Source organism: Dromiciops gliroides, chromosome 2 (assembly GCF_019393635.1).
Source record: "Dromiciops gliroides isolate mDroGli1 chromosome 2, mDroGli1.pri, whole genome shotgun sequence".
In the NCBI taxonomy this organism is placed as follows: Eukaryota; Metazoa; Chordata; class Mammalia; order Microbiotheria; family Microbiotheriidae; genus Dromiciops; species Dromiciops gliroides.
The window spans coordinates 510,023,302-510,036,123 of record NC_057862.1 but is presented as its reverse complement, the minus strand read 5'-3'; the positions used below and the strand labels follow the sequence as shown (position 1 = coordinate 510,036,123).

Below are 12,822 nucleotides of genomic sequence, written 5' to 3'. Positions count from 1 at the left end.
CATGAAGGAAGACAACAATTATATATATATACACACACAACACACCCTAAATAACTAACATTAATGTAATACTGTAAGTTTTAGCAAGTACGTTATTTATGCTATCTCATACATCCTCACAACAACTTTATGAGGTAGGTGCTATTATCTCCATTTTACAGATGAGGAAACTGACACAGAGAGATTAAGTGATCATGAAAAAGAAGGAGTCATATAGCTAGCGTCTAAGGTAAGATTTGAACTCAGATCTTTCCTATTCCAGATTCAGCACTTTAGCCACTGTGCCATGGTTTTGTTTGCCTTTTTGCATTCCTGAAGTTTTAAAGAACAGGTCTACATTAGTCCTTACACTCAGTAGAGCTACTATGTATACAGATAATTGGTCATCCTAAGATCAATTGACATTTAAGTAGGGGGACCTGAGTGTGATACAAATGCTACCTTGCAAGACCAGTTACCAACTAGGTGAGTCCTTCTTTTTACCCCTGCAACCAGGGGTGTTTGAGATTGCTTTAACTGACTGAAGAAAGATGATTATTAAATTTTGCAGTGTGAGCATTTATCTCTCAGAATTGGCAAATGCTACAGATCAAGACTTGATTTACTATTCCGATTGTCTAGACTTAAGAAAGTGATAGAAAAAGTTTTAATAATGCAGATATACTTTAAAATGTGGTTTGAATAATGTTATTGTCATTTCTCCTCCCCTCCCCCCACCCCAAGATCTGATTCTTAAATTATAGTACCTCTGCTGTCAACCTATAATAATGCTTGAAAACTCCAAAGTTTGGATTCAGAAGAGGAGAAAAAAAGTATAACACCCTATCTACTCATGAATAAAAGTACTGGAAAGTTCAAAATAGAGATCTGAGAAATCAGAGACAGAATTCCTGAATGTATAATTCCCAAAATATAAAAGGTCAGTTTTATAGATCTGATACCATCATTTATGCTGTATTTCTCCATAAATGTCCCATGTGTAGTGTCAATCTGGGGTTCCAGAGACCTGAAAAAAGTGTGGTCCCTGAGAATGTAAAAGATGTATCAGTGGTGATAGTGGTAGGGGTGGACACAAGGGGAAAAAATTGGTAGGAGGGAATACTTAGCATCCCTAATTGATCACCTTGAGCGCCTACACAGGGTGGGCATAAAGCCATTGACGATAAAAACTACAAGTAGAATCAAGGACAAAAAAAAATCAGGCCCTATGAAAGAAAGTCATGAGAATCTATTCTAGAAATCAAGAAACCTACTAATTCCAGCTGCATAACTATAGATAACTCATTTTTAAATGGGGGGGGTCATAGTTTCTCAAGTATAAATTAAGGGAGATGGGCTAAATTATCTTTAACTACATATACAACACACCTAATATTGTTTGATGCTAAATATAATGCATAGCTTTGCTTTAATATCTACATTTCCTGTAAATGATGATATTAACTCAAAGATTTTGATTCTTCAGAAAACAATATACCTATGGTGAATGAAACACAGCATTGATGAAGTGCCCACTAAATATCATGTACAAGATAGGGGCAATGCAGTATGGTGAATGGAAAGCTGGCTTCAAAATCAGAAAGACATATATTGATTGTGTGATCCTGGGCAAGTCACTATAGTTCTCAATGTCCCAAGTAGCTTTCTAAATCTGTAAATTGAGCGATCTGTTGATCCATTTCTAGAGGGAGTTTTCCTTATCAGGATCTCTTCTCTGTATCAATTAAATACATAGATAAGGTCTGCCCCTCCCGCCCCCCACCAAAAAAAAAATACCAGTTAAGAAGCTGGTTCTTTTTCTGATGAAAAGGATAGAGATTAGACCTGAACTATAATAGATAAAGGTAAATTTCTAATGTGACCCTTCAATTATAAGGTGCACAGCATAGTCTTCTGACCAGTTTCTGAGACTTATGAATAGCCAGCTTAAGTTAATAGAAGAATTCAAGGTAACTATCTAGCAGAAGATGGATAGATTGAGAAGTCAGACAAAATAGTGTTATTAATATTAATAGACTATGTTTAAATTATCCCAACACAATTCTAACAATTGAAATTTATAATGTAGAGTATTTCACTACAACATACAATAATTAATGGTAATATGGCAATTACAGAGTACTTGTAAGTCTGGGTCTTGTGAACCAAGAAAAAAGGGAATGTCTCAGAAAATATTGTTAAGAAAGTAACTGTTAGTGACCCAATGACATATAGTCATCACCTCATTACCATCATCATTCTGTATTTATGCTTCGACAGCTTCTGCACAGTCCAGTGCACAAGGCCTCTTCCAAGGGCACAGGAAAAACACAAAAGAGTACAAACATGAATAGACAAAGAAAGCCACCCAAGGAACCAGACTCTCCAGACCCACGTCGCTCACTAAAGATGACTTTCTTGACCCTTCTCCTTCCAAGACAATCATCTGTGCTATTATGATCTAAAGCCCAGTTAATAACATCACCACAAAGTCATGTTCTCCCTGCTTTTCAAATGTCCAGCAGGGAAAAAAACAAACAAACAAACAAAAACCTGGTACATTCTATCGCACATCCCAATTCCCCTTTTCATTGATTGTGCAAAGTATTAAAGCATTTTAAAAAATTTGTCTACTCTAAAGAGATAGAAGACATAGAAACCACATGTGTCCCTTGGACTCTGGATGGTATACAGGAAATGCCGTACATTCCCTCTAACTATAAAAACAAATCTGAAATCAAGAAAACTGAATAAGAAAAGTATTTCTGTGCTTTGGAAGAAATGAAAATGTCAGCCTTAAAACATCTCAATACTTTCTTACAGTGATGTTATTGGATTTAATTTAATTCAACAAGCATGTATTAAGCACCTATGATGTATCAGACACTGAGTATACCAAAGACAATAACAAAATATTCCCTATGCTCAAAGAGCTAATATTCTACCACACTAGTTTCTCCTGGTATTAGTTTCGATCAAGTACAACATTTGACCAAATTGCCATTGTCAGGTGATGCTAGATTATTGCTAATTAGTAAACCAACATTTACATAATTTTACAACCTTCCACAGAGGGTGGCATTAATCATCATTACCCTTAGATATTTCAAGAGTGATCCAAGCTCAATTATCCCTTGTCTAGCTTTAACATGATAAGGCTCTTTTAAATATTAGAAAGCCACTGATTAGTGGTAAAAAGAATACTCCTTTTGAAACCTGAGTGGGATAAATTGCAAAAACACATTGTTTTCCTTGAGGACTTTGTTTTTATTTGTTTTAATGTGATGATCTTTCTTGGTATGTGTAAGAGCCCACCACAAAAGTCCTCATGAAAATAACCACTGTGATCCAAATCTATTCTTTCTTGAGTAAATTGAGAAAAACTCTCATTTGGCCATAAAAGACCCTTTTTGATGTCAGTTCGTTTTCTCAATGCAGTACCATTCAGGCTGTTGGAACAATACCTTTTAGCATTCTAGAATGGTCTTTTAGGAAACGGTACCCTAGTGGCCTACCAGAGTTAATGTACCTTTAAAGGGGCTTAATGTACACTCAAAAGGAGGCCTCATTATTCTTGGGCCAGTGTCTGACCCATTGATTAAAAAGCTTGCACCCCTCCAATTCAATTCATAGTTTAGAGTAAGTCTATTTCATTAGAAGTTTAGGATAACAATTATACCTACCCATTATAATTCATATGGTTTTCTCTGAAGTCAAATGAGTAATGTACTTTAAATGAGGCAGAGGGACACTTAATGATAAGTCTCATTATCAATATCAAACCAAACTTAAGACTGGAAAGCAATGTCCTAAACCAGGTCTAAATGGACAAGAGGGCCTTATAGATAGTGAGGTCATTAAGGTTCTCCATTTATGGATGATTCTATGCTATTTGTACCAGGCCCCAGAACACACAGGTTGTTCAGTGATATCCTATAGCTACCCAAAAGCCGCTGGCCCTGCAAACCATGAAGGAAAAATTAAATGTAACCCAAAATACACATTGTCTACATTCAGGGCTTGCTAAACTTTTCCACTCAGACCCCTTTTTCACCTGAGAAATGTTTATACAACCCCTGGTTATATAGGTATATAAAACAGGTAATACATAACCTTTTACTGTTGCTAATTTTTTTTTTGCAATCCCCACATTTATTTATGCAACCCTATATGAGATTGTGACCCACAATTTAAGAAGCTTTGAGTCTACATAATGATGGTTTCATTGGGTAATTCATTGAATTAGTGCACCAACAATAAGGAAAAATAGTAATAAGAATAAGAATATCCTTTATAAGTGCCTACTAATTACCAGGCACTATCCTAGCACTTTACAAATAGTGTCTCATTTGATCCTCACAACAATTCTATTGAACTGGGGCTTAGGATAAATCAGAAGTTTCCTCCTGTGAGAAAAAAAAAAAAACAAAACAACAAAGATGACCAGATAACAGAACAGACATATCAAGAAATCAAGGGACTATTCAAGTTTAGATTGACCAAATAGTGACAACAAGACAGACATACCTAAGAAGTAAGGGGGAGATAAAATTCTGTAGAAGGAAAGTCAATTAGGCCATGGCTACACCTGACCAGAGCCTAGGAGACAGAGATAATCCCAAAGGTCAGGACCATCATTCCAAAAAAATCCCCTTCAACTATCATGAATATGACAAGCATCCAAGCTTTTCCCCACCCCATCCCCAAAAGGATACTTTCTAACTTTCAAGTGGTCACCCCCATCTATCCTCTATAAAAGCTTTTGCCTTCCTTCTGTTTCTGAGAGGAGAATGTTTCTAAGCCCCTCCTCCCTGAGAGGTGAAGTCTTGGCTTCCCCCTCAGTAACCCTTCCTTAGCACCAAATAAAAAAAACAAAACACTTTAATTCTAATTGGACTATGTATGAGAGTATAATTCTTTATTGAGAAATACCTAAGGAACCGCCCCCCCACCACCACCTGTCCCCAGATACTATGATGTAGGTGCTATATTATCTCCATTTTACAGAATTAAGAAAACTGAAGGCCAAACAAAGGTCTAGTGATTTGTATATTGGTTACAATAGCTAGTAAGTGTCTGAGACTAGATTTGAATTCATGTCATCCTGCCTCCAGTTCAGCTGCCTCATCCATTATACCCAATACATATTCCTTGGATAAACATTGTAAATATACAATGGCTAAGAACTCGGCTAACCAATTGAATGCTGGCCAAATCCCCAGTGGTAGATTCATTAAAGGAGAGGGGCAAGAATCACAAAGAATGGGAAGTTGTAGATAGGTTATAATTTGCACTGGTGAAAGCAATTGCCCACACCCACAAGATTACCAGAGCCATAGAAGTAACATATTAAGAGGCAGGTTCCAAGATGATGCCAAAGAGCCATCGAGGTCAGGAAACCTCGTTCTAGGTCTACAAAGCTAAGTTACTTCAGGAAAATAATTTTATCCTTTGGACCTCATTTCCATATTGTAGAATGAGAAGAGGTAGGGTATGAAATAGACAATCTCTAAAGAGTCTATTTTCTCCAATGTCATATTATTCTAAGTATGAACTAAGTTCCACTACTTCCCAGTTTCTACTGAAGACTAAACAGAAGTCTCATTTGTGCATCTAAGAAAATTTGGTATTAAGAAGTTTCCTTACCAGTACAAATCAGCACCATTGCTACATTTTAATTGTCATAAAGCCTACATAGCAGAAATATAAGTTACCTGTCCAAGGTGATCACACAGTTGCTTATGTCAACATGCAGCACTTGAACCCATATCTTCATGACTTTGAAGATGGTCCTTTCTCCACTATATTATACTACCTCTACTATATTATGGTGTCTTTTTCTAATGTATTTTTCTTTTTTGCAGTTAATCACAAAACAAATAAATATCGGAATAATCTTGAAGCAAATTGAATGATATGGTTAATCATGGAATCTAAACCAAATTAGTTAAAATAAAATTTTAAAAGCCTAAAACCTGCTTAAGATAACATCTCTGAACCAAATTCAGATCATAACACTGAGATTGGATTGAGTGCTTCCAACAGGACATGGGCTGGATTGCATTAACTTTCCTCTCTGGAGGACGCAAATGCCTATCTCAGGATATAGTGGCTCACGAACCAAAAACGACTTGAAAATTAGAAAGCATTTACTTACCACAGACTCTACTCATTGCCAAGATCATATCATCATACACTAAAATGGAAAAGGGAAATGTACCATTACAAAGTATAATTTTATGAGGAAAGCAGGTTTTTTTGCATTTAATTAAAACTGATACAGGAATTGCCATGTTAGTTTGAAAAATGGAACATAAAAATAGTACTATTTATCCATAAAAAGGTCTCTGAAGCTAATAAATCCTTTGCAGGCTAGTGCCTTTCCACCTTTTAAACAAGGAATGAGAAAATTTTACTTCATATAAATCCAACTCTATATTTAATTGAATCAGCTCATTGTTATTTGAATCATGTTTATAATGACAGTGGTGGGAGGAACCTTAGTTCCAAACTGGTGTTCTGCCACAGCATTTTACATAAGTACTAACGAACATAATATATCCTTCCCCTAAAACATCAAAACAGTTTTGAAGGTAACAAAAGCACAAATATTTTTTCTTCTACCTTAATACACCTGACAGAAGAATATGTGTTCTATCTAAAAACACAGATGAATGTACTTTTATGCTTTACAACCTACTACTGGGTAAATGGATATAGTTAGTTTCTTTTTTCTATTTTAGTAGAACAAAGAAAGACCCTTTAGAAAAAAAATTACCTTTGCCAGCTATTTCAAGGATAGTTGCATCTTGGCCTCTATCATCTTTCAATGTTGCCTTGTATTCACCTTGATCCTTCTTGGACAGCTACAAATAAAGCATGTTATAGTTGTATGAAATTAACCCTGAAGATCTATGAGTAGAGACTTTTTGAGCAAATGTTTATCTACTGGGTAAAGGGACTAGACTGGATGACCTCTGAGGTGCCTTATAATTCTAGACCTCTTTAAATATAGTCAGATCCATCTAAAAACACATAAGTAGGTTATCTAATATTTCCTCATGAAATATATAATATATGAAAATCCAAAGTCTTATTCAACTGGAAAAATAATGTAGCAATTATGAGTCAATATCTCTAGCATTACACTTCCAGCCTGGAAAAAAAAAAGTCATTCAATCCCACTATACCTTTGGTATGAGTAGTTCACACAGTCCTTTTTCCTGATCAGGTAAGGTTTCAACTTCATAAAGAAGATCATCCTTTAGCCACTTGAAAACTGTCTCTTTCTTTGTGTTTGCCACCTGTCAAATTGGAAACATAAGTCACATTATCTTGGAGCAGTTAAAGCAATGCACTTTTGATGTTGAATTACAAATGAGCATGTTATATTCCATCTGGCTCTTATAAACCCTGTTGCTGCTAGCAATGGGGCGGGGGAAGCTTCTAAGTCAAAGCTTCTGAGATAATTGAACCCTCTCTACTTCATGCCAAAGGATATTTGAGTTTTCATCCCATCATCCCATGAAATCCCATAAAATAATAAACAATGCCATATATAAAGGAATTATATACTTTATTTTGTATTTTCTAAATAAGATTAAATTTTCTTAGAGCTCTAGACAACTGCATAGGATTTTTGATTAAGGGTAAAAGAAGGGAGTAAGAAGAGGGGGAATATTTCAGGCAATGGCTTACCACAGTCTGTCTTAGCACTGTTGACAGTTTCAGCCTGGAGAGCTACCTGGCAAATGTGATGAAATGCAACTTTTAATTTCCATTTGGAACAAAAGATCACACTTTAAACCATTCCACAAGTCAGGGAAAGTTCCCACTCCACCAAAGTGAGGTTGGCTAACCTGACCAAATAAGGAATTTCCAGTCTCATTCAGTCCAGAATTCTACCTGGACACAAACAGTTAATACAAGTGAAAAAATTGTGGGATTTGTGCTGGTCTAGAGTAATAAAATATACTTTAGAGTCATGATTTCAAAACCCTGATTATTGTACCTTACATCAATAAATTAAAATGTACAAAGTACTTGAAATAGAAAGCCATGTGGCAATAGCAAAAAATAAGTAAAAGTTGGTTGGTTGTTACCCTTCATTCTGGAAGAGGTCCAAAATGACACTGCTATGTTAGGTCAAGTTACATACAGTGTGTCCAACTGTGTTTGATCAGACCAATGATCAGACCAGATAAATTCAGAATGTTCTACCACACGTTGGAAACAAAGGACTAACAGTACTATACATTGAATGGGCTGGCAACATAGACAAAATATTTTTAAGGAAATCTGTTTTAGTTGAATTTTTTTAAAGTGCCCTGTTCTTAGATTTCTCTCCCTACTAATCCTTTGCTCAAATTCCAAATTTGTCATTGTTTCAATGTGGAAAAAGAAAACAATTTTTAAGTAGTCTCTCCCCCCAAAAAAGATGTTACTAAACTTATGATGAAAGGACTTACAGGAGAATCACATCAATTGATTCCCTGAGCAGAATACTGATGTTGATTATAAATCTTCTATCATTAAGCGAATAAACCTTAGGAAGCTACCTAGGCTTCAGAAGTTAAGTAACATGGTCACTGTCACTCAACTAGTAAGTCATCCTGAGTCTAGGTTCAGAAATCTATCCACTATACTTTGTACAAAGTATCCTCTCATATGAGAAATCTTCCATTAAAAATGGCTTCATGTCTTTTCTATATTTTTGTGTCAAAGATATTTACATTAATTTAGGGCCAGTGAAATTTTACACTGCTGAGCTATAATTCCTGAAAACAGATTTATAATCATACCAAAAACATAATACTGACTTGCAGAAAAGCCCTTGAGATTGAATCAATGTGTATACAATATGTGACAATGATAACATAAAAGGGAATACATATCTTCACATTTGTTACTAATGAACGCCTATTTTATCATTGTCTTATTAACTGAAAAGTATCATTTTTTTCTTAGTAAATCTGCTTTTCATTTCCTAATGGAAATCCTATACAAAGAAGAGAGGCAGGACCATGAAGATATATTAAAAGAATTTCATGCCTAAAAAATTCCTTCCTGAATTTACCTGACAAAAATTGTAAATAAAAAGTAGGAAGTGTTACTTAAAAATATCCTTCTTTATCTTATTTTTACATTCCAACATATATAATATTTTCAATAGGAAACACTTTCAGTTTCAAATCAAGTACATATTGGTTGATAAACATGAAGGATCTCAGAATGGACAAATAAGTAAATGAATGAATATATAACAAATGCCTACTGATATTTTCTTCAAAGTCAAGTGACTCAATGTATTACTACTACAAGTGATCAGCAAGTAATATTTTTTCATGTAAAACCTGTCTTAATGAACTCTAAAATAAAATTCATGGACATATGCTTAATGTATTCTCACCTTTACACTTCAGTCGAACTTCACATTCTTCTGTAACATCCCAATGTAATATTCTGCAAAATGAGGACCTAAGGGAAAATAAGAAGGTACAAATTTATACCAAAGAACCAATGTGTATGCATTTATGACAGGAGGAAAAATTGCTGTGCAGTTGAAACCAAGATAATTATTTATTCAGGCTACTTAATTTAATATGTTTGCCTAGTACTGAGTCTTTTTTGGACTGTGTATTGCCAAGTAGAAAACTTACCATCTGATCTCTCATTCTTGGTGACATCCAATATCTATTTCCCTTTAGAAAGAAAAATCTTGAAACCACTTTATTGTATTGCTTAAGGCATATTTATGGCTGAATATTCAACAGCTTAATGCATAAAACATCGAAAACTGGTGAAATTAGTAGAGAAGAAATAAGCTTTTAACCTACCCACTGCTCCTCACATATCACATTTCACTAGTAAAGAATTACAAAATATATGACAGTAGCTTTTGTTTTTTTTAACAAATAGTCTTTGTCCAAAATAAAATGGAAAAGTGAATAATAGGCAAATATTAAACCTTAGTATTACTATAATACATAAAACTACATAGTGAAAAGACATGAAGAGTATTTAGTGTTTTTTTTTAATGCATAATAAAATGTTCCACATAACATAGTGGTTTGTTATAGGAAATTACCTTCATTAAGCTGCTGAGATCCACAATATGGAAACAAATAAGGTTTGTCCACCAAAAAATATTAAGCTTCACTAAAAACTAATACAGTTTCATTTCCATGAGGTATGCTAAGGTGTAATGGATTCTACTTTCTAATAGTGCAGTATTACTTCTGTGCATGCAAAGGTGTTTGGGTTTCGTTTTGCATAAATAATTTAAAGGAACAGCTGGATTATATTTGAGATTGTAATAAATATGTTTTAAAATTACATTTTTTTCATAACTATAGTAATAAAAGGCATTCTGCCAACTTTAGAGTCAGTAAGATAGAAAATAGCTCATCTTACTTTTAACACATACCAGTTGCATGACCAAGGGCAAATTACTTTGTGACTCGAGGCTCAGGTTAACTATATAAGACCATAAATTACAGATGAATTATCTTATTTGAATTGAAAGGGAAGAGTTTCCACACCAGAAGTTCCCCATCCTGATGAAACATCAACTGGAACTGACAATGAGGCTTAGGGACATATTAAGGAGTCAAGGGACTATTAAAGTTTAAACTGGCCAACTAATTATCAGGACAGACAAGGCTAAGAAGCAAGGAGAGAGAAAATTCTATAGCAGAAAAGTCAATTAGGCATGGTTACTATCTGAGCTAGGAGACTGAGATAATGGTCAGAGGTCAGGACTATCATTCCAAAAGAAAAATTCCCCTGTCTCAGGAATCTTTTCCCACCCCCACCCCCAAAGGAACTTTCCATTGTTCAGGTGGTCACCCCATCTATCCTCTATAAAAGCTTTGGCCTTCCCTTCTGTTCTCAGAGGAAGATGTATCTATGCTGTCTCTTCTCCATTGAGAATAAGTCCTTGACTTCTTTTCTAGGTCTTTTCTCTAGCATCCAATAATGGACCATTTTAATTCTATTGGACTGTGTGCTAGAGTGTAATTCTTTACAATTATGCCTTTTGCAGAGAGAACTGATAGCAATGTAAATACAAAGTTACAACGGACTTGAACTAAATAAAATGAGCAAATTTCTGCCCAATAAAATGACTTCCACTGCTTTTTAAAATCATCCAACTAAAATTCTTAAGCTTATTTCTCACTCTGAAATTCTGTGATTCTGTGAAACTCTGAAGTATTTTCTAATGGGTACAATAAACTTGCTCAGGTACCATCTGGATGTTTGAAGGTAGGCCAATCTACCTGCAAAAGAACATTTTCCTGGAAGTGGCTATAATATCAGCCCTGTTGTGGAATCTTTTTTTATTCAATGTAACTACTCAGCTGCCAATTCAGTTCAGCACGTATTTGCTTAGGGCGACTATAGTTGGTTCAGCACTATATTTAGTATTTTGAAAGGTTTAAAAGAAGCATAATATGAGCCCCCCCCAAAAAAAACAACATTAAAATGCACAAATGCATATGGTCCCTGCCCAGAGGGAGCTTCTATCCCATTGGGAAGACATCATGCATATTGAAGATATCATTAACTACAATCAAGAGATTATGAGTTCCCATAAAACCACAGGTAGTAGAGCAAAGAGTGGCATAGGAGTTCAAAGGAGATCCCAGAAGACTAGAATGGCTTCAGCAATCTGCCTGCATGTAGGAAGTGGGGCTGAAAGAAAAGCTTTAAGGAATGCATAGGATTTAAGTTGAACAGTTGGGGGGGGTGAAGATCTCCACATGGATAATGACTAGGGCAGTCTTTTCACAAAGGAATGAGCACAATGAGTTCTAGAAGACAATAAGGAGTGGGAAATTTTATGTCCCAGAACACTAAGAAGAAGTGTCTTCTCTTTCTTTCCCTTCGTTCCCTTAATCTGGAAATAGCTTCCTCCCCTCTTCTTCACCCTTGTGAATTTCTATCCATCTTTTAATGCTCCACACTTTACAAGTCATCTCCTCTGGAGGGTTTTCATTCATGATACCCTACATCTTCCTTTAAATGCCCTATTTATAACAAGTAACATATATTAATGTGTCTTTTTCCTCCGTGGTGAACCTGCCAAACCATTAGGCAGGGGACTGCTGTTTTATCTAAAATTTGTTTCCAACCCTCAACACAGTGGTATGAGCACAGTACTCTGCATATAGTAAATGTTTATAATGCTTATTATCTATAACTATATGCTAGGAATTGTGCTAGGCTTTACGAATACAAAGATAAAAATGAAAACACTTGGGGAAGACCTTAAAAGTACGTCTGAGGGGGGCAGCTAGATGTCGCAGTGGTAAAGCACCGGCCCTGGATTTCAGGAGTACCCTGAGTTCAAATCTGGCCTCAGACACTTCACACTTACTAGCTGTGTGACCCTGGGCAAGTCACTTAACCCTCATTGCCCCTGCAAAAAAAAACAAACAAAAAAAAACCAAACCACAACAAAAAAAGTGCGTCTGAGAAATTGGCACTTTATTGTGAGGTTTCTGAAGAAAGGAATGACAGAACAACAGTTTTAGAGAGATTAATCTGGCAGTCATGTTTGAGGTAGACAGAGGGAGAAGAGATTACAACTAGTGAGAGCAGTTAGAAAATCTTTTCTAAGTGATATAGTGATGATTAGGGTGTGCATAAGGATGGTGACAGTGACAGTGGAAAGAAGGGATGGATTTTTTAAAAAAATATTTCAAAGGCGTAAAGATATAACTTTAGATTAAATTAGATTGGGAGAGCTGAAAGAAAGGAGACAACTTAAAAATGACTACCAATTTTGGGGACAAGGATACCTGGAGAATACTGGAGCCTTGATGAGCTAATCCTCTCCTT

The 12,822-nt window shown here is 35.4% G+C and overlaps 1 protein-coding gene across 1 annotated transcript in view; it reads right to left on the bottom strand.

Annotated features, from left to right (window-relative positions):
- Window positions 1-12,822, bottom strand: part of MYOM2 (myomesin 2) — a 154,438-nt gene that overhangs the window by 21,482 nt on the left and 120,134 nt on the right. Inside the window, 5 exon segments of the mRNA XM_043989877.1 lie at window positions 6,137-6,175; window positions 6,758-6,845; window positions 7,170-7,285; window positions 9,392-9,436; window positions 9,439-9,456. Coding sequence (XP_043845812.1) covers window positions 6,137-6,175; window positions 6,758-6,845; window positions 7,170-7,285; window positions 9,392-9,436; window positions 9,439-9,456 — 306 coding nt within the window.